Raw genomic sequence first — 21,423 nt, 5'->3', positions numbered from 1 at the left:
ATTAAGGTTGACGGAACGATTATTGACTTTTTTTCGTTGAGTTCTGTACTTTTACACCGCGAAACCAATGTCCCGTATACAGGTTGAAGTTTCTTCGTAAATGCACCTCAGCGGTCTGTAAGATTTTCTCTCTATCAGTCTTTCTTCTCTTTCTCTTTCTTTCTCTCTTTCCCTCTCCCTCCCTCTCCCTCTCTCTCTATAGCTGTCTCTGTTGTCCGAGTCGTATTGATAACTAGGAATGCAGTAAAGTCATCGTGACCGTTTGCTCATGCCAAAGCAAACATCGTTGCGACCGAGCGGTCTTAAAAACAGCAATAAAGTGAATAGAAATAAGTGCTTTGTAAATTCGCAATATCTACATTACCGTCTGGCGTGGTTCTCATGGAATTGACATGATTTTTTTGTTGTAACAATGTCATGAGTTTCTAAGGCACGTGTTTTACTTTGAACTTGACTGTTTCCTTATTAGAATTTACTGCATACAATGGGTGGGCGTGTTTGTTTAAGATGAAGCGACTTTTAAAAAACAATATAGCATTGCGCTTGTTGAATTGGGTGGAAAAAATTGACGATAGATATTCTCAATGCCGTGAGAAGGTTTCCAACCTACAATATATATTCCTACAGTAGTGTATGTCCGCTGCTTTTTTTAAGATATACTTTCGTCCCCCACTAGAGAAAACATCGATCATTGCAATAAAAAGTTCGATTGTTTCCAGTATCAAAACAAACGCAGTTACTCAGACCCTTTCCGGCTCTCTACCAGTTTGCAATTTCAGGGTGGCTGTCTGAAAGCGCCATGCTGCGGTGAAAACTGGTACTGCAGATTTTGGTATGTCATAGCTATTTATAGAATACCTTATGCAATCATACGCGAACATTACTTATTGCGTATCCATGAATTTTGAAATGAACATATTGACTTCGTTTTCCCACACCGTTATAAGTGTGCACCAAGTGCCGACCTGCAAAGAGCTTTTTCATTCCCTTGATAGCACCACCTTGCTGAACGCCATCTTTAAATTGCAGGACTGTGGAATACCTAGAGCGACATCGTGCGGATAACTGAAATACTGCAGCTCAAGATCCAAACAACTGACCATAAACAAACATACGCGACAGTAAGCCAATATAATATCATGGCGGGACAAGACCAGTAATTCAATTAAGACGTATCCAAGTTCAAGGCTTTCCCTTAATATCAAAGCCACTTGATACGAAATGTAAGGAAATGACGTCAATGTTCTTTATTTGACTTCGTTCTCTTGAAAGTGACACAATGTCGTTTATGTGCGTCACCACAATTTGAACTAATGCTACAAAATAAATACTACGGATGCTCAATTGCCATAGCAAGGCAAGATAGATGATTACATTCAATTTGTGGAATAAACAGTTATTGAAGTTCAAGGCCTCTCCCTAAATCTTCCTAAGCTCTACCAGCCTCAGCGGGTCGCTAGGAAAATAGTAGAAATTGGTCAAATAGATTCAATTGTATGAGGGGAGTCGGGTACGGAGAGAGGGTCCAATATTGCAACCCTAACTGCGGCTGCGAATGTTACCATCCATGGCCAAAGTCCTCCGGCAAATGTTCTCCCTTTAGCCGGCGCGGTTAGTCTGGTAGAGACTGAAATATTCATATCATACAGCAGGAAGATATGTCAGCCTACGAGTCTGCGAGCTCCAAATGACATATCTTCGGCAGTAGTACGTCCCGTGTATGTATCATGTATCAATGTATCATGGAGAAGCCATATAACAATTAAGGAGCTCTATGGCTCTCTGCCACCCATTTCATCAGTAGTGCGACGACGCCGGCTCGCCCTGGCGGGGCATGTTGTTCGCAGTGACGAACCTGCTGGGCAGCTAATGCAGTGGCTACCCGAGGGAAAACACAGAGTTGGAAGAGCTCACACAATCTATATTGACATTGATCGAAAGAGACACTGGACTCTCAGGTTCTGCATTGATAGCTGCCATGAAGGACAGATCGCACTGGAAAAACTTAATTGATTGTATTTCACCGGATTAAAGCCGGAAGCATAATGATGATGATAATGATGACGTCCGTGTGTCCTCTCCATCATCGCGAGAGTGTCAGGGATCGGTCAATGTTCTCAGGTCACCGAGCCCCGGTGAAAATGATAGGGCAGATTTTAGGTGGGGAAAAAAAGAAAAAAAGAAAACGAGCGACCTCCTGTCGATTTCAAAATCGGGCGACTCCTGGCGATCAGGAAATACGGCCGAATCTCGTTGGCTGTGTGACGGGGAAATTATGACGGTCGCCAGACAAGAATGATTTCATAATAATGATAATAACTTAATTGCACAACAATTGTACAAGGTACAAAGTATGGCATTCACTGGTACATAGATAACACTCTATTAGGCTAACCAATCTATCTAATACAATATTTTGTAGTAGTCTATCTTATACAATATGGTGAAGTAATCTATCTTATACAATATGGTGTAGTAGTATGGGATGACAATGGGATTTTACAATCATTGGAGGAGTTTCTTACGTCTAGACATTCTTTATATGAATTCTAATGTGATATTAAACGTTAAGGGCCCCTTCCAAATAGACCATGATCACGCTGCGATCTACGTTGGATCTGTGATTTCATGACTGGAATATTATGCAAAATGTAAAAGTATGACTGAAAAGAAACAAAACATAATAGAAAGTGTAAAAGAGCGGACTAATATGATTGAATAGAAAGCTTATTTAGCAATACACATTACAACATTATATATCCTGTACATATTATCTTTGATGTATTGTAGAGTAGAGTTGAGTACTGTGTGATATATCCAAATAATTGACACTCGTCAGCCAATACCAGTCGGAATACCACTATAAGAGTATCATACGATATTTGCAAAGTAAAGAATTACTGTGAGGAAACTGTTTGCCTAACTTTCACAGACAATTCATCCGTTCAACTCATGTCATTCAGTTGACCACTCCTTCAAACGTAATTTCCCCTCGTGGTCATAGAAGTGGATTGTGCTTACAACGATCTCGGAAAATACCTGAAGTAGCATTGCGTATCCATGGGCTATCGTTTGATCAAACCCATTCCATATCAACGCCCTATCGCCCTCTTTAATAAGTATATCATTTGTTTATTGAGATTGAGTCACGCAAGCATTAGCTGTTGTTTGCGTAACGTGGTCTTTGGCAGCTTAGTGTTTAAAACGCTAACAAAGCAGACTCCAGGTCAGATGGCTAGTGGCTCCGACGACCACCGATACGTGTTTGTGTTAAAATGTAAACCCTTAAGCTATTTTGACCCTTAGGTCGGTAAGATGTCGATGGGATATGTCCGGAAGGGGTTACTTAAGAAAAAATCCAAGGGACAATCATTTTTTAGCTTATTACATTTCTTGAAGTCGTGAATAAAAGTTTGACGTACCGAATGCTTCATGCAATTTATGATTACTGAAAGGATGATATTCAAATTTGAAACTAAGGGAATCAACCATATTCAACGTTTTATAGACGTACGCCCCTCTTTTTCTGTGGATTGGTTTGCTCCAACTTCTTAAGTGTTAAAGACACCTCGGAAGCAGGTAGTACCGGGACCAGTTTGTCCTTAGTCCCGACTAGTCCTGTGACACACAGGGAAAAGTCTTGTCATTTTTCGGAAGAGTTTTGGCCCTACCCATATACCACCATGGTTAGGTTTGTAGTTTTGGTGGTGTTGGTTCTGTACATGGCGACTGTCGCTAAACCAGCAAGGTAAGTCCTACAAGTCTCATGTCTTCAGTTTTCGTTGTCATGCAATGAGAAGAATGTAAAAGATAGCAGATTATCTTATAAGTTTGTTTTGGACTTAACTGTTGTTCATTTGCTACATTCCATTGACTTTATGACAGTCGTGGTGGCTGAAATGTTTTAGGATACAAAATACGCAAAGACAAGACAGTTTTATTGACGACGTCCCTAATTATGTTATCTGATAAAGTAAACTTTTTATTATCTTCTTCAGCAAACAGAATCTCTATCGTCTTCTATTACTCCACAGTATGCGTGACTTCTTATTTACATAGCTATACTTTAGGGGGTGGAAAACGTATTCTATAAGCAGAGGTTGGCTCTGACCTGTTTTGGACGTCTTTTAAGGCGTTTTAGTGGGCTTTCTAGTTTTGGTTGGCGGGCAAAAAGAAAACATGACAAACTTAAGGGATGCCGACAAAACGCTTTAAAAAGACGTCCAAAACAAGCCGGAATCAAGTCTCTGCATGGAGTAGCAAAAACGTTCAACAAGGGTAACCATTCGGCGAACGAAAATGTTACATAGAGTAAGCAAACATTACACAAAAATGCTTTTAACGAAACATGTATTTCAAAGTCTTCTTGACGGACTCATAATTGGGTACATTTTGTTGCAGTCTGAGCAAGAATCCGGGCTTCCCTGCAAAGGTTTCGACAGGTAGGCCGTTTCAGTAATTTTCTATATAAGTTTCACCGTAGCGTAACTAGTGGTGTGTACCTCAACTCCTGTTCAGGTTCAGGTCTGGATTCAAGTCCAGAGGTTCAGGTTCAGGTTTGGACTTATAATTCCGGACCTGAGCCCATGGCATATGTGTGCTGAAAAATTTGATTACACATGATGATATTGCATATTGGCATAAAGTTAGCATGCAATTTGAAAATGTACATGCACAATTATATACAGCCAGTAGTAAACACGAAAGCTCAGTAATAAACACACATTTTTCTGTGCAAATTTCACGATCTAAGCGATGTTAAAGATGGTTTAGAATAAAAAGGAGAATATAAGCGAGAGATTTGTTTCCAGACGTGAATGATTTTTGTTGGACTTGGACCTAAACGCTTTACAAGTCCTGTTCAGGTCCAGTCTTAAGGTACGCAGCACTAGGCGTAACTAAGGAAGTTAGCCATAAATCCACCCATTGTCTGGATGACTCTGAATAGATGTTGAACGTGCATGAAAGGCATTGACAAAGGATTAACAAACACCTGTGTATATATTCAATTGGCTTTCTGCCCAAAACAAGTAGTCAAGAACAAACTCCAATATGCTTTTACCTTTTTTTACAATCTTAAAAGGTTGTAAAAAAAAAGGTACCTGGATTTTGTTATCGTTCCAAGTTTGTTAAGTATTCCACTGTCTAAAATAGGCAATTGCTCATGTGGTTCTTATTCTAGCAAGTTTGTAAAACAATTCACATTTTTTTGGTTATCAATTTTGTCCAAAAACTACGTAATAGACTCAACGCTACTATAGATTGCAAATTACACAAGATAAGTCTATTAGATAGCTACCGTATTGGTTTGTGAACTTTAAATGACCTCGAAAATGTCTGTTCTGTCTTCTGGTTGAAAAAGTTCCGAAAATTGGATTATGAAAGTCAATTTATTTAGTCATTTCTATACATGATGAGTTTAAACAACACTATCACAATGTATAGCGACATCCATCATGCAAAAACATGACGTCGGTGTGATGTGAGAACTCACAGTAAATCGTAGCAAGGGTTTTTGTAGGCTCGCGAAAATAAGGGATCATCGTATAGCACGATTTTGCGTGGTTTTGAAATACTCAAAGTTATTACGCAAATGTGCTAAACAGTGTTAGTAATGTCACTACCATAAGGAATTCAGCATTTTTTTGTTCCCTTTTTGGGGTCCAAATATTGCTTTAGTTGCCTTTAAGTGCATGTACAACTCTCTGTAGGTCTCCATGTCCGAGATAACCGTGGTACGGAGTTCCTGGTGGTGTTCACGGAGAACATGCTCCGTCAGCAGCACCCGCCCAAACTGTTCATCACCGGGACAGTGACGCAGGACACCGCCGTCACAGTGGAGGCGCCCTTCAAATCCTTCACACAGTCACTCACGGTCAAGTACGGACAGGTTAGGACTTCAAGATTTCAATTTCAACTTTATTTCAGGCACTTGGCCCATCTGATTCAATATACAGAGAAGAAGGACTACGTAAAAACAGTACAATATACCTATGACCTAACTTATACTGCCTTTTTGAAAACAAGGTTAACATATATGTCTCCAGAAGGAACTGTAGTTCTCCATTGTAAGTTGATAATTCGTGTTCATTATTCTGACTTAGCCCACTGGGTTAAGTACAGGTCACAACAAAAGAGTAGTTAACAGATACATCAATATGTCAACATTGTCAAAGTACTACAAGAACTATCAACTACATGGATTCGACCTCTCCTCGTTTCTCCGTAATGGTAAGAATGTAAGAGGAGATATGGTTTGTGATCACTGGTTTGTCTCAACGATCGACAACTGTATATTTCCAACAAAGGTGTCCATTGTGGAAATCCCCCGAGACATCGAGCTTCGTGGGACGAGCAAGGCGTCCAAGGCTATCCGGATCACGTCTGACGCTGAGATAGTTGTGTACGGAGTCTTCACGGAGCAGGCCTCATCAGACGCCTTCCTCGCATTGCCAGTCGACGTGCTGGGAGACGAGTACTACACAGCCGGGTACCACCCAAGGGTAAGCATGTCTTAGATACTGGTTACAAAGTTTGATGTTTCTGAACGCTTTTGATGATTGAGGTTTTTCATCATCATCACCATTTAAACGTTTACAACATAATACAAACGTTACTTTATTAGTACTGCTTATGGCGATTGAGTAGTTTTGGTGCCAGTAACTTATAGTGCAAGGCTTCGTCCTCGGTCGGAGGTTCGACCGCTTAACCTTTATTTCTTTAACCAGCGTTTGCTAATTCAAATCATCTGTAAAGCCTTCTTCCCGGTAAATGGCGCTGATATTTTGTCTAATCCTTCTCCAGTTGCTAGCTTAAAAATATGATTATTGATTGGTTCTAGATTGATCGCCGCGACGAGACTACTGAGACGCACTTGTGTTGAGCAATGGTAACATTATGTACTTGTGCGCAATACAATAAATTCTTTATCTTTTTTCTAATCTATCTGCTGCTGTTTTTTTATTTATTTAAGGGAGAGCCGTCAGAGTTCGCAGTTGTCGGTGTAGAAGACGGTACCACCGTGACCATAACCACAACTCAGAAGGTCAAAGGAAACATCGACGGACAGAAGTTCGAGCGGGGGAGCACGAAGACCTTAACTCTCAACAGGTAAGGTTTGCTGTAAGCCATGTTGTGAGATCACATGACACATACAGGTCAGGATATCGGTCAACTGTAGAGTGCTTCTTTTAGATTGATCCGGATAATTTGAAAGAAGCAAAATAGGCTATACAATTACTTGATTGTATAGTTGTTATATTCACGTCTCCTGTCTTGGAGCAGTTGTCATGTTGGATCATGAAATATAAAAGTTATGCATTAATTCCTCACGAATGAGGCTTTTGAAATAACAAATTTTACGAATGGATTTTGGAGTTCTTTTCTATACGACCGAAGGAACATGTTCTGAAATAATGCAGGATGGAGGCAGTTCAACTTCAGAGCGATAACGACCTGACCGGATCCCACATCACGTCGGACAAACCGGTGGCCGTCTTCAGTGGAAACAAGTTCACAACGGTTTGAAAAATCGTTCCTCTTGACATTCCGGTTGTTTCTGTACCGTGCTATGCTATAACATAGACCAAGCGTACCATTCTAAGGCTGGGATTCTAAAACAGTTGTCCGAATGTGAATATACCATACTTGATACCATACACTGTACATCGAATTTGAAAATAAAATCTCAGTGTCAGAACAATATGCATGTATTAGGTATTTCTTTTAGAATGTCAAATAGAATAACATGTAAACGCGTTGAAAGGTCAACTGCTACCATTTTATCATGACTGAAGTTACTTCTCGCCGCTAGGTTGCCTTGATATTTCTTACATAAATAGGAACAAACAATTCAGCTTCAGAGCTACGTTCTTCTTTCCTTCAACGCGGACTGGTATGTTCTGTTTACTGAGTGTAATCCGTGTTAGTTCCAGGCTCCCTGGAACTAACTAGAATGATACTCAGTTGCTTTATATGTACCTCTTTTGACTGGTGTTTTCTTGTTCTGTTTCAAGGTGCCTCAGATCAGCGGGACTGGTGACCACCTTGTTGAGCAGCTCCCTCCCGTGAACACCTGGGGCCGGCGGTTCGTCACCGTCCCGCTGGAGGGGAGGACCGGCGGGGACGTCTTCCGGGTCGTCGCCGCCAAGGATAACACACAGGTACGCTGAATTAACGCTGTGTGATACAATGACAGATCAGAATGGAAGTCTTCCAGTTGTTGATTTCGGACGCCAGGTAATCAAGTTAATATCGAACCGTGGCGTCAGAGTAAACACGAAACATGGTTAAGTATAACCATTGTAAAGTGCATACAAAGTTTTCATGATGTTTGCTTTTCTGCTTCGAATCGAATATGAAAAGAACGTCATTATAAAAGGAAAATATTTCTTGCATACAATATTTGTGCTATCAGGTCCGCCTCAGTGGCAGCCAAAGCCGAACCCTGCAAGCCGGGGAATTCTGGGAGATGGACATCCCATCGGACGAGTATCACATGATCAACGCCTCTGAACCAATCATGGTGCTCCAATTCAGCAAGACTGGACGCAACGTCGACCGCACGGACACTGACCCCTTCATGATGTACCTCCCTCCCATCGAGCAGTTCGCCGCAGACTACGCTTTTGCTACTGCTGACCTCATTTCCGGTATGAACAATGACATTTCCGGTTTGAGCAATTAATGACGTAAACGCTGTATGTCGAGAACAATGTACTTCTAGTGTTCCTTTTACAGGTCTTTGTACTATCTTTATTTTAACGGAAGGGAAATATATCATTTTTGCTCCGTTGCTTCTTCCTCTTCTTTCGTTCCAAACGAATAAGGTCAATGATCCGGACCAGAAGGCTGTCACCATGGTTACTAGAGGTGTAGCAGACACCATGTGGTGTTCGATTTCAAAATGTAGCAAGTGGCAGGACAGAGCCATAGGAGCTGGTCACCATATTTATCGATGTATTTGAGTAAGAATGAACAGAATTATGATAATTTGTTAGGATATACCATGTGAAGATAACCATTATACATTCACTTGGAAATGTTAACTTGCTAATAGAAAGATTATATATCTCAGGAGTGATGGTTCTCATAAACTACAATGCAGTATCATTTGAGAAATTTGAGTCTTTCCGGGAACTGGTACCGAATTTTTGCTAATTCCAGGAACAACTAAGAACTACGTCAGCATCGTGCTGAGGACAGACGAACTGGACGGGCTGCTATTGGACGGGGGAAAACTCCCACAATCCACCGCGTGGCACCCCATCCCGGATACAGACCTGTCCGCTACTGGGCTGAGTGTCGATCCCGGTACCCACACACTCAAACACACCTCCCCCATCGTCACATTCTCAGGTATGTTATCCGGTACCCACACACTCAAACACACCTCCCCCATCGTCACATTCTCAGGTATGTTATACGGTACTCACACACTCAAACACACCTCCCCCATCGTCACATTCTCAGGTATGTTATCCGGTACCGGCCACACACTCAAACACACCTCCCCCATCGTCACATTCTCAGGTATGTTATCCGGTACCCACACACTCAAACACACCTCCCCCATCGTCACATTCTCAGGTATGTTATCCGGTACCCACACACTCAAACACACCTCCCCCATCGTCACATTCTCAGGTATGTTATCCGGTACCCACACACTCAAACACACCTCCCCCATCGTCACATTCTCAGGTATGTTATCCGGTACCCACACACTCAAACACACCTCCCCCATCGTCACATTCTCAGGTATTTCGGTCCTATCATGGTGACATTTACAGTCTAATTTATTATACTGCAACAGCTGGGTATGAGTTACTGGAAGGGAAGCGTGATTCACACATTTAGGTTTGGGGCCACATTGTAAACATCGCATTAACCATCGCCGTATATGTAAATACTTTTGGAACCGCATCTGTACGCAGCGACACCTAGAACTGCTGTGCAAAGGTCACCGAAACATCGCTTTAATAAAACGCTTGGTTGTGTACAAGCTAGAGAGTATTTTTGCTTTCCATTTTGCTTTCAAGTAGCGATTCCATTGGTATTTAGCGTGTTGTTCGTATTCAGTAGATCTGATGTCACTCATCTTTCGACTAAGATCGGTTTGAAAATTGGACCATAATTTCTGATATCCTAACCCCATGTGAATCTTATCAGTTCATAATGTGTAACAGGTTAAGATATCATTGAATTGTACAGGGGTTGTCTATTGAACGAATAAAATCATTGATGTATTTACAGATTAACATATATGGGAAATTGTTCCGATTTTTTTTAATTCGTAGACATTACCGACGCCATCTTGTTTTATCTTGCTTTCTAGTGTTCATGTATGGGTTCTCGTACCCGGAGTCCTATGGCTACCCTGGCGGCCTGCGATTGGCTAAGATCGCAGCTCCGTGCCAGGTCACTCAGCCGATCCCGGCGGACGGGGAGGATAACGACTGTGATCAGCGGATCGACGAGGAGCTTCCCAACGGGATCGACGACGACGGAGACGGCCTTATTGACGAGGATCTGGCGGCGGATCCGGTAAGCACGGGATTTCATCATAGTATCCATCATTCTAAAGCAAGGTTGAAATGTAATTTGCAACACAGGAATAGGACTTACCCAAATTTTCGACTATACAACTCCTCCGCTTCAGTGATATCACGTTATGCAGATAGAACACGTGACTTGGTGAGCAGTAGATCATACGTCTGTCTCTTTTTAAAACCTCTCTAGTGCGCCGGAGATCCTTGTAAGAACGGCGGCCTGTGCGTCGTGGATGGTAACCACTTCCGATGCGACTGTCAGCCTGGTTGGGAAGGGCCAAGCTGCTTAGATGGTAAGTGCTAGATATAAACCATATTTGTGTACTTTGTAGGGATCTCCCTGTTACTCAACTGGTAACAGCCTCACATTTGAGGTCTTGGTTCCAATTAAATGCCAACTGGATTTTATTGAACCCCGGTTCAATCCTGGGTCAGGACACCTCGGTTGGGGCTGCGACCGTCTTACGGAAGGGGCGTAAAAGTGGAAGGACTAGCAACCCCTCCCTGTAAAAATATATCCTGCTACTGAAACAGTTGGGAAACTTGCTGCCCTATGTGCCACAAGCACTAGGCCTAGGAATTACAAAGGTCTGAACGAACGATAGTTTGTATGCTTTTCAACCGATCCTCTTGTTACTAGAATGAAGAAAGTAGAGAAACTATAGATCTCGACTTAAGTTCTCTACACCACATTCCACAAAAGTGGTCGAAAGTTCAAAAATCACCCAGAGGACGGTGACCTCGCGAACTCTATATACAGCACATTCGGAAGCTACCTCCAGTCCAGGATGTTTGACAAATACTGCATCCTTAAATTCCTCTCCAAAGAAATAAAGCAACGCTACGTGCTGATCACAAGGAAACTTTGTTGGGAATCATTCAGTCGCAGTTCCAAACATTTGCATTAAGTGCCCTCTGCAAAACACATAGAAAACACGTCAAAACACTGCGATTTGTTTGCGCAGAGATTTGTCCAAACTTCGGGAAGTGTACTCAATGTTGTCAAGTTAAGAGCCGGTCTGTGTAAAGAAATGGAGTCCAGTCAACCAATGGATTATTGATTAGTTATTTCACCATCTTATAGTTTATCTCCATGCATAACAACTTACTTGTCGTGTCTTGGTAAAATCTCTAAGTGGTATGAGATAGCTGCTGTTGTAGGCATTTAAAAATGTAGACGCTATATAAGGTAAAGTGGGCGACTTCAGATTGAGGACGAAGCATGGCGCTTTATCGTTAGCTAGTCGTGCAATACTTCAGTTCTGCCCATGTATCCAGGTAAGCACACCGGGTCACCCCTACTTTTCTCGATAAGAGTGTTGGGTTCTTTTACGTGCAGAGGTTTGACGCCATGTGCTCCCTCATACACGGGACCGTTGGCTTTACGTCCCCATCCGAAAGGACGATGTGAATCGTTTCCAGTCATGCCCAGACAGCATATATACAATAATTGTTTATTGTATAGTTTCGTTGAGGAACATAAAAAAAGGAGTCTTGGTGTTAGAAACATGTTGTTAGGATTTCCATACACTTACTTATGATACGGTCCCTTTTCCAAATCGGGGCCCGGCTGGGTAGCTTGTGGGAACGACAAATATGATATAAAAGACAGTAAAAGACATAGAACGTGAAAAGATACTACTAACCATATATTGTGTATTTTCTTGATATGCATTTCTTATTTTTCGTTTTCGTAAACAGCCCGACCGGGCCCCGCTTTGGAAATGGGACCCGGCGTAGCATAAAGTAGCAGTTTTCCGGGTAGTGCCGTGTTTCAAAGTATGCGTAAAGAATGGTAAAGGTAATGGTACAAAGTATGTAGCACTGAGTTCTTTATTAACTCCGCCTGACTCACTTAACGTCACCAATGTCATCACCGATCAAATGGCCTTCTCTATTACAATGGAATAGTCCGTCGGGTAGACTGTTGTTGGGGAAACGGTACCAACTCATTTACCACATTCCGACAGACGACTTTCGGCGGAAATCTCTCTTAGTCTAGAATAAAGTTCACCTTATAAGCCTTTTCCGACGGAATGTTCATGAACTAGCATGTTTCTAAGCCGTGTTAAATCTTTAAAACTATAGTACATTTATATCAACGTGATGGAAGACTAAGTCACGTAAGCAAATACCTATGGCCTGCATTACTCGCAGTTTGTAATCTTAAAGGCACGGTATTTCTTAATTTAGAAATTAGATCCCTGTCGGCGGTTGGGTCTGGTTCCTTATCCGACAGAATATCCATGAACTAGCATGTTGCTAAGCCGTGTTAAATCGTTGAGACCATAGTACATCTATCTTTACGTGATAAAAGACTATATCACGTAAGTAAATACCTATGACTGGAATAACGCGCAGTGTGCAATCTAATAAGCACGGTATTTATTGATTTAGAAATCAAATCCTTGTCGGCGATTGGTTCTGCCATAGCTTGCTTGAAAATTATACGACTTTCCTCACTCCAAATAGGTGCAAAAATGGGTATATTGTTCTCTGTACGTGACACTGTTGAAATAAGTTGTGAAAAACTTGAGTCCAGTGCCACGTCGCCATTGTCTGTCCAAAAGGGAAGTTAAAAAAATTAGATGATATCAAAATTGTCCGACGACCTGTGACAAGAGTGACCGCGCAGTTAGTAAGTGATTTCGATCTAGAGACACGTCGGAATAAAGGCGACCAGGAACTCTTTTGTAACACTCACAGATCGGTAATTTCTGAACTTTTAAACATGCCTGTTTGAACACTAGTAGAGTTCAGTTTGCCACCCATTAACCAGGAACTCTTGCAGGACATACAATTCTCATTTCACACTGTGTAATGTTAACATAACAGCATGTGTTTTTGTTCGAACAGGATCTAGTAACACCTGCTTTACCACGCAGATAAACTATTTCAATAGACCCTTTGTCTCTTCACATTTCAGCAATGCTGCAATGTCAATAAGAACTGCACGAACCCTGAAATATTTGACCACGTAAGACAAAAATAAGGAAAAACGCTGATTTGATGAGTCATTGCATGGATGAATGTTTTAGCCCTGTATAATGATGAACGCACACTTTGTTAACAGAGGGATCAAATTTATTGATTCTTAGTAGGATGTAGGGATGACCTCACGGGGGGATCGTGTAAGAGGAGTTTACATGGAACGTGCTTTTTTTGGATGCACCTAGCCACGTGTACGTTAGGGTCATCGTACTTTGACCCCATGTACACATGGAGAGACTAGTTTACTGTAACATATAACCACGTGTATGCTAGGGTCATCGTATTCTGACCTCACGTACTCAGTATCACGTTTACGAGTCATGGACTCGTGTACGTTTGGGCTATCGTACCCTGACCCCTTGTACACAGGGAGTGGCTAGTTGACAGCACAAGGCCATGTATACGTTGGGGCCATCGTACTTTGACCCCATACATATAGAGTGCCTAGTTTACTGTAATATGACCATACGTACGATAGGGTCACAGTGGTATTACTCTCAAACAACGAACACGTGTCAATCTCAACTGTAGAATTGAAGTAGTCTAACACAGGTGTTAATAGCTGCTGTATAAAGTAGTATACCGGTTGCATCTATCTGTATTTTGTTCACAATGATCACTGATGGCTTCTTTTCACTATTACAGTGGCTCCCTTTGAGGATCTCTGCCTGGGTACCACTGCCTGTGCCAGATCAGGTACACACTTTGACAATTCTGCACGTTTGGGACCGCATTTGTGAGTCGCTGCAGCAGCGACACCTAGCTGCAGTGCAAAGTAGAACCAGTCATGATTGCCCTGTGGAAGCTCTAAATTGTAAACATGTAGTTGCGTACAGTATACAGTATACAATGTACATTATAAAGAAGTATATGCTATTCAGTCATTTACCAATCCGATGAAATTATTCCTGTAATAGTAACAAAAGTCGAACGTCAGTGGGAGGACTCTTACACTTGTGTCAAATAGAATGCAAATTCGACATTTACAGCTATCACTTACAAGGATGCATATAAAGGTGGAAAACGTGTGTATAGTGTAGAAACGTTGTATTCCTTTGCGTCAACTTTGTCGATCAAATTGTTTATATTGCAAACGTCATTTTAACTATGAATTGTGTTAAAATGCTGAATCTTTTCGAACAAGAAAATTCACTCTTAATACAGTGTCTTATTGGTCTGTGTATACCATCCCGCTTAGTTAACGCTAATTCCGGTATCCTATATGGCTAGTATCCTACTGCAGTGGATACATAAAACTGATTATGAATGTTTCCAATAGGTGGCGCATCCTGCCGTGCCTGGGGAGACCCGCACTACATCTCGTTCGACGGGACGAGAACAGACTTCATGGGAACCTGCACCTACACGCTGGCGGAGAGGACCGAGGAACCGGCCTTCAGGGTGGCGGCTAAGAACGAGCACAGGTGGGTGGGACCTAGCGTGGATTGCTGATAGATACGATTCGTTTTTGAATATCAAAACTCTTTGTACACAACCAAGTGTTTTATTCACACCGACGCTTCGGTGACTGTCTGTTACCTTCCTCAGGGCAATTCTGACTGTTGCACTCTGCACTACTGCAATAGTGTGGTCCCAAGCGTACCGCATCTGTAAGCAGCGACACCTATAGCTGCAGTGCAAACTGAACCAGTCAGAACTGCCCAGACGTCGATGTGAATAAAACATCTGGTTGTGTACAAAGACTTTCGTTATTCAGTGACTTAACAACCTAATGAAACTATTCACGAACGTTTCGTTTTTCTTTCAGAAAAAAAAAAATTCTATAGCCTGAATAAATGGCACTTGACTACCCATGCCGCTCATGAGACGGTGTGTTTGCTTTGAAGAAAACGACCACAAACTCTGTAGAGAGAGGTTCAGGGGCACCATAGAGCCCAGGACAATGAGAGTTTCTTTGTCTGTCCTTTTTCTTATGACTTTGTTCAGCGCAAGGCCATGGGGCCACCTCTGTGCATTGAACTAACACTCAGGACTGAAATAGCATCTGTTCTCCCTGAGTCAGAAACATCATGACTGAGACAAGCTCAAACTCACTAAGACCCAATAGCAGATTTTGTTCTACAAACTAAAACATACTATAGCTTGCCATGAACACATGAGCATATTGCCAATTGACTTACTCTGTAGCAGAAAAATGCTTTACCAGTTGTTGTTTTTTCCCAACAGGAACGGGCGGACCCACGTGTCGTACATTGGCAGATTGACTGTAGAAGTGTACGGACAGAAGATCACCGTGTCAAGAAACAACCGGGTTGCGGTAAGACAATCATCATTAAGTCTCACTTTAATATGGCGTTAAACGTCGCACTCGATTACCATTTAGCTTAGTGATGGCCCAGTAGGTAGAATGCTTGCAGTGCATACGGTAGATCGCAGGCTAGTTAGCCCAACGGAATCATACCAAAGACTTTTGAGAAATGGTGCTACTGCTAGCACTCATGATCAAAACTCATTGGAAACAGTATGAGAGTTAAACACACAGTGCCACCAGTGGACAAGCCTCCTGCTGTTGTATTGTCTGTAATTATATATATAGCTGTATATGTGTGGCACAGGGGTTAAGAAAAGGATATGGGCTCTACCCTATACCCTATAGGGGAAGGGTTAATGAAAAGGACTTCAATTTTTTTAGTCTTTGTTGATAGACCAGAGGGGTTTCAAAAAGTAACTGAAACTATTTCTTCTTCTCCTTTTCTACTGCCAAGCCTGATAACAATCAGATTATCGGTAGTCTGCACATCTGTACTGACCATGTTTGATAAATGTGCACCTAGATCAACGACATCCCAGTTGCCCTCCCAGCATGCCTCGGTAGCAAGGCAGGAGTGCGCATGAGCGGAAGAGACGTCATCATCTACACCGACTTCTGCCTCCGGGTCACGTACGACGGCAACCACGAGGTCAACCTGGAAGTGCCGAACCACCTGATTGGTCAGTCGCGAGGCATGTGCGGCAACTTCAATGGAGACCGCTCGGATGACAGACAGTTGCCTGACGGGAATCTCGCGACAAGCCAGGCAACGTTTGGTGATAGCTGGAAAGCGGCTGACATCATCGATGCAAGGTATAATGCAATGAAGTATCATTTCATCAATTGCCAAACATCGTATTGTAACTCTTATACTGTTGTTGATGATATTTTGTAGTTTTAATTGTAGGATAGATTAGCCTTGTAGTATTGTTTTTAATAGTTATTGCCATACATTGTACGATTGTCTACTTCCTTCCTTCCTTCCTTCCTTCCTTCCTTCCTTCCTTCCTTCCTTCCTTCCTTCCTTCCTTCCTTCCTTCCTTCCTTCCTTCCTTCCTTCCTCCCTCCCTCCCTCCCTCCCTCCCTCCCTCCCTCCCTCCCTCCCTCCCTCCCTCCCTCCCTCCCTCCCTCCCTCCCTCCCTCCCTTCCTTCCTTCCTTCCTTCCTTCCTTCCTTCCTTCCTTCCTTCCTTCCTTCCTTCCTTCCTTCCATCCTTCAAATCTGGCATTTGACCCTCACTACTTCAGGTCTTGACCCTCACTACTTCAGGTCGACTGTAACTGTTATCAACGTTATTTCTACAGCTGCCCTGTTGATGACACTCCGGAGATCACCTTTGACCTGTCCCAAGCCGACGCCGCCCTTGTACAGACCATAGAGAGCACCAGTCAGTGCGGGAAGATGCTCGACCCTAGCGGACCGTTCGGGGACTGCCACGAGGTCGTTGACCCCAAGGACTACTACGACGCATGCGTGTTCGACATGGCCTCCCACGAAGGGACGGTTCCCGAGCTGCTTTGCGAGAGCATCCAAGCATATTCCGACGCATGCGTAGAAGAGGGTGTGCTTCAACCAAGCTGGAGAACCGATTCATTCTGTCGTAAGCAGAAAAACATTGATTGTTTAATGTGAAAAACAATACAGAATAATCATTAGTAAGTGACTTGGACTGTAAGAAATTGTGAAACACAGGCTATAGCTTTTCCAGTCATATCCCTATCCCTAACCCGAACCTCGACCAAATATTTGAAATTAATGTAGCTGTGCTATTTGTATATTTGTTTCTCGCATCCCTATCACTAAGCCTCTACGTTGTTCCCTAGCCATGCGGTGCCCGCCGATGTCCGAGTACGCCCACTGCGTCAGCCCGTGCCCAGCCACCTGTGCTGACCTGCAGGCGCCCGAGAAGTGCAGCCCGACCGAGCCGTGCATGGAAGGCTGCCGGTGCCTGGACGGGTTCGTCCTGAGCGGGGAGATCTGTGTTCCCGCCGACCAGTGCGGCTGTTGGAAGGATGGGAGGTACCACATGGTGAGTTGGTCAAGCGACATATGCCCATTACATAGGCAACGAGCTAAACCTCACTTCCCTTTCTCCAAGTATTTTACACCACTTCCGCCGACCAGTGTGGCTGTTGGAAGGACGGGAGGTACCATATGGTGAGTTGGTCAAGCGACATATGACCATTACATAGGCAACGAGCCAAACCTCACTTCCCATTCTCCAAGTATTTTACACCACTTCCGCCCACCAGTGCGGCTGTTGGAAGGACGGGAGGTACCATATGGTGAGTACGGACATACCCCACAGGTTCCCGTTACACAGGCAAAGAGCTAAACCTTACTTCCCATTCTCCAAGTATCCTATAATTCCTATTACACCACTTCCACCGACTAGTGCGGCTGTTGGAAGGACGGAAGGTACCACATGGTGAGTAGATAAACGGATATTTGCCACAAGCCCCCGCTACACACACGACAAGTCAAACAACACTCCCAATTCTACAAATATCCTATTACACCAATACCGCCTTACATGCCGCTATTGAAAACGGGAGGTACCACATGGTGTGTAGTTAAACGGACATCCACCCCAGGCTCCCGAGGCAACGAGCTAAACCTCACTTCCCATTCTCCAAGTATCCTATTGCACCACTTCCCCCGACCAGTGCGGCTGCAATCGGGCTGCACGTTTTCACGAAGATGTACCCTTCGAAGGATTTCAGACAGAGGGGCTATGATAGATTATCCTGAAATCAAATCAATTATAGTATTAGTGGAAATACTATTTTGAGATGTTAGGAATGATCGTCTGTCTTGAGAAAAACATACTGAACGTCACTCGTGTCAAAGTGAGCTAAAGTTGAGTGGGTCATTATACCAGAAAAAGACCGAAGTCACGAGCAGGCATTTTGCCCTGGTAAAGACATCTGAAAGCCTCAAAACGTTGGTGGTTTAGACAAAAAATCTTGGTTGAATTAAAAAACTTTCATTTCACTTACCAACCCGATTAGTGTTTCACGGATGTCCTTTCTGTCCACCGTAGCTGAACGACGACTGGTCTGAGGGTGACGAGCTGTGCACGTGCGGACAGGGCGGGGAGATCAGGTGTGTGCAGGCCGCCTGTCCCCCCGGGTCCACATGGAGGATGGAGGAGGGCGCCATGGGATGTCAGCCTGGTAAGGATCGTGTGGCTCGGGTGCGGGTGGCTGTGATGCTAGATTGTACACAACCAAGTGTTTTATCCAACCGAATTCCATGGAGGTATCTCGTACAGCCCTTATTGTGTTTCAGTCACGTCTGGGACCGTATTCTTAAGAAGTACAACTGTTGCACTGTCATTGTTACTTGACAACAATTACGTATATACTACACACCTTTACGTTTGAGAGCGCATTGTAAACACCACATTACTAGTAACTATCTCTGTATATGCACACATGTACTAATACGTAGATACATTTACTTTTGGGACCGCATCTGTAAGCAGCTACATCTAAAGCTGTAGTGCAAAGTGAACCAGTCAGAATTGCCTCGAGGAAAGTGACAGACGGTCAATAGTTTTTTTGTCGACATTAGCTTTAGATATGGTCTTATACTATGGACCATACAGATGTTCGGTGCGCAGTAGTGTTTCTACCAAATTGAATGTTGATTTTATTTCATTCTTTCCCTCTCGCTAATCTAGACGCACCCCTGATGGCCGATGACCCCGGAGCGAGCCAAGGAGTGACGGAAACAAACGAATGTCTTGGATCACTTTTCTGTCCGACAGGTAAGTCATTCCTCAAAACACACCTTTGACCAAACGGTAGCATAAGCTGAATTTTAGTACATACCATTCTGATTGATAATTTTAGAATAATAGAAGCTGAGTTGGAGTATAGATCACTCCATTTTGTCGATTAATTTGTCTCGAATCATGTAAACAACACATGATATGCGTGATTAATCATCAGGTTGGTGAATGACTAATAGCAAAGTTATTTATTCACAACCACGTTTTAAGCTCGAGCCGACGTTTCGATGACTGTCTGACATCTTCATCAGGGCAGTACTGACTGGTTCCACTATGTACTGATTGAGTTTACTAGGTGTTACTAGTTCACAGTGCACTGAAGCTAGGTGAAACCAATCAGTAATGCCCTGATGAGGATGACAGACAGTCGTCGAACCGTCAGTTCATGTTGAATACGTGGTTGTGAATAAAGAACTTTGCTATTCAGCAAATGACATGTTATGGAGCTGTGATTGTGCCGTTAACAGAATCTAGTAACTGTACGGCGTGGGGAGACCCACACTACATCACGTTCGACGGGCGGCGGCACAACTTCCAGGGCAAGTGTAAGTACGTCCTGGTGCAGCACCGAGACTTCCGCGTGGCGGCGCGCAACGCGCAGCACAACAGGAACGCCAGGGTGTCCTTCATCGATGTGGTGGAGCTGAACATGTACGGACATAAAGTGGAAATTTTACAGGGACTCCTTGTCATGGTAAATATGTATTTGTTTGCTTTTTTGTTTGTGTGTGTGTATATATTTCTGCGATACCGAATATACAAAATGCAGCGTTGTCATGCATCTTCAGTGCTGTTTTGTGTCTTCAATTAGAATAGTTGCAAATCAATACGGCTAAATGGTACCATTAAGTAGAGTTCAGAGTTGGTAGAATTAGTCATTAATCAACCTGACAGACATTAAAGGTCATGGGTCAGTGGAAGAGGCTGCTAGTTCATGTGGAGCTAGGTCTTTTTTTACTCTCTGTTTGTGTTTTTGTTGTAGCAGTTATATATTTTCCATATGCTAGTCACACTGGTGTCATATTACTGAGGATGAACTGAACTGATGCTAGTCACGTTTATCGTAAAGTGACAGGAAGTGATTAATGGGCACATGTAAATCCTTATCTACAGAATCAATTAACTATTATGAATCAAGACATGCAACAAACTCTACGTATTCCGAGGAGGTATGAGATCTTCGAACTCTTGTCCTTTTTGTACCGTCCATAGGTTGACGGCGTTCTCCGGACATTGCCGATCTGTATCGAGGGGAGGGTTTCCATCCAGCTGAGTGGTAAGTACGTGGTCATCACCACTGACATGTGCTTCACCATGGCGTTCGACGGGGACAACCGTCTGGAGATCAACCTGCCGGACATATATGGCGATGAGGTGATGTTTCTTTGTTCTTTGGTAACAGTATCATTTACTGGTGGCTAAAATAAATCATTGAAGCTGAAAAAGCTGTTGCGCCACTGTCTAAAAATTTCAAACAGTTTCAGAGTTACTTTTCAATTTGTCAGTTTTGTCTCGCAATAGTCACTAAGTCACACCTGTCAATGGATCCTTTTAAATTCTGTCGTCTATTTTAAATCTCGCAACATCACAATCTTCAGTTTTCAAGTTCCATTTTTGTAGCCACTACTTAAGGCCCGACTCCGAGTACGCATGCACAACGACATATATTGTGGGTAATATGTCAAAGGTGAAAGCCACTGAGACATAAACAGAACACGTCTGGACATCATTTTGCTAATCGAGACAATGGGCAATACGACAACTGTTCACAAGTCAGGGTCTATACCTTTGACCTTGCGCATGCGTACTTGAAAT

At 43.0% G+C, this 21,423-nt stretch overlaps 2 protein-coding genes across 2 annotated transcripts; both read left to right on the top strand.

Annotated features, from left to right (window-relative positions):
* The first annotated feature begins 3,564 nt into the window (after positions 1-3,564).
* On the top strand, positions 3,565-10,854 carry LOC136424645 (IgGFc-binding protein-like). The gene is made up of 11 exons (XM_066413270.1): positions 3,565-3,748; positions 4,402-4,442; positions 5,712-5,890; positions 6,309-6,503; positions 6,974-7,110; positions 7,422-7,521; positions 8,016-8,162; positions 8,417-8,651; positions 9,166-9,759; positions 10,337-10,545; positions 10,741-10,854. The coding sequence occupies exons 1-11, from the start codon at positions 3,684-3,686 to the stop codon at positions 10,852-10,854; spliced, it is 2,016 nt and encodes a 671-aa protein (XP_066269367.1). The 5' UTR covers positions 3,565-3,683.
* A 3,007-nt stretch (positions 10,855-13,861) lies between these two features.
* LOC136424644 (zonadhesin-like) lies at positions 13,862-21,045 on the top strand. The gene is made up of 11 exons (XM_066413269.1): positions 13,862-13,871; positions 14,187-14,237; positions 14,821-14,965; positions 15,729-15,819; positions 16,337-16,626; positions 17,117-17,412; positions 17,636-17,841; positions 18,856-18,988; positions 19,498-19,584; positions 20,076-20,302; positions 20,821-21,045. Exons 1-11 carry the CDS (start codon positions 13,862-13,864, stop codon positions 21,028-21,030), a joined length of 1,746 nt encoding a protein of 581 aa, XP_066269366.1. The 3' UTR covers positions 21,031-21,045.
* The last annotated feature ends 378 nt before the right edge of the window (positions 21,046-21,423 follow it).

This window comes from Branchiostoma lanceolatum, chromosome 18, assembly GCF_035083965.1.
Source record: "Branchiostoma lanceolatum isolate klBraLanc5 chromosome 18, klBraLanc5.hap2, whole genome shotgun sequence".
NCBI classification, from domain to species: domain Eukaryota; kingdom Metazoa; phylum Chordata; class Leptocardii; order Amphioxiformes; family Branchiostomatidae; genus Branchiostoma; species Branchiostoma lanceolatum.
This window is presented reverse-complemented; position numbering and strand designations above follow the sequence as displayed.

Excerpts from the sequence above, each read along its gene's own strand:
- LOC136424645 (XM_066413270.1), top strand. The coding sequence starts at position 3,684 with ATGGTTAGGTTTGTAGTTTTGGTGGTGTTGGTTCTGTACATGGCGACT. Across the intron at positions 4,443-5,711 it reads CCCTGCAAAGGTTTCGACAG|GTCTCCATGTCCGAGATAAC; the intron begins GTAGGCCGTTTC and ends AACTCTCTGTAG. Across the intron at positions 8,652-9,165 it reads TACTGCTGACCTCATTTCCG|GAACAACTAAGAACTACGTC; the intron begins GTATGAACAATG and ends TGCTAATTCCAG.
- LOC136424644 (XM_066413269.1), top strand. Across the intron at positions 16,627-17,116 it reads GCTGACATCATCGATGCAAG|CTGCCCTGTTGATGACACTC; the intron begins GTATAATGCAAT and ends TTATTTCTACAG. Across the intron at positions 20,303-20,820 it reads TACAGGGACTCCTTGTCATG|GTTGACGGCGTTCTCCGGAC; the intron begins GTAAATATGTAT and ends TACCGTCCATAG.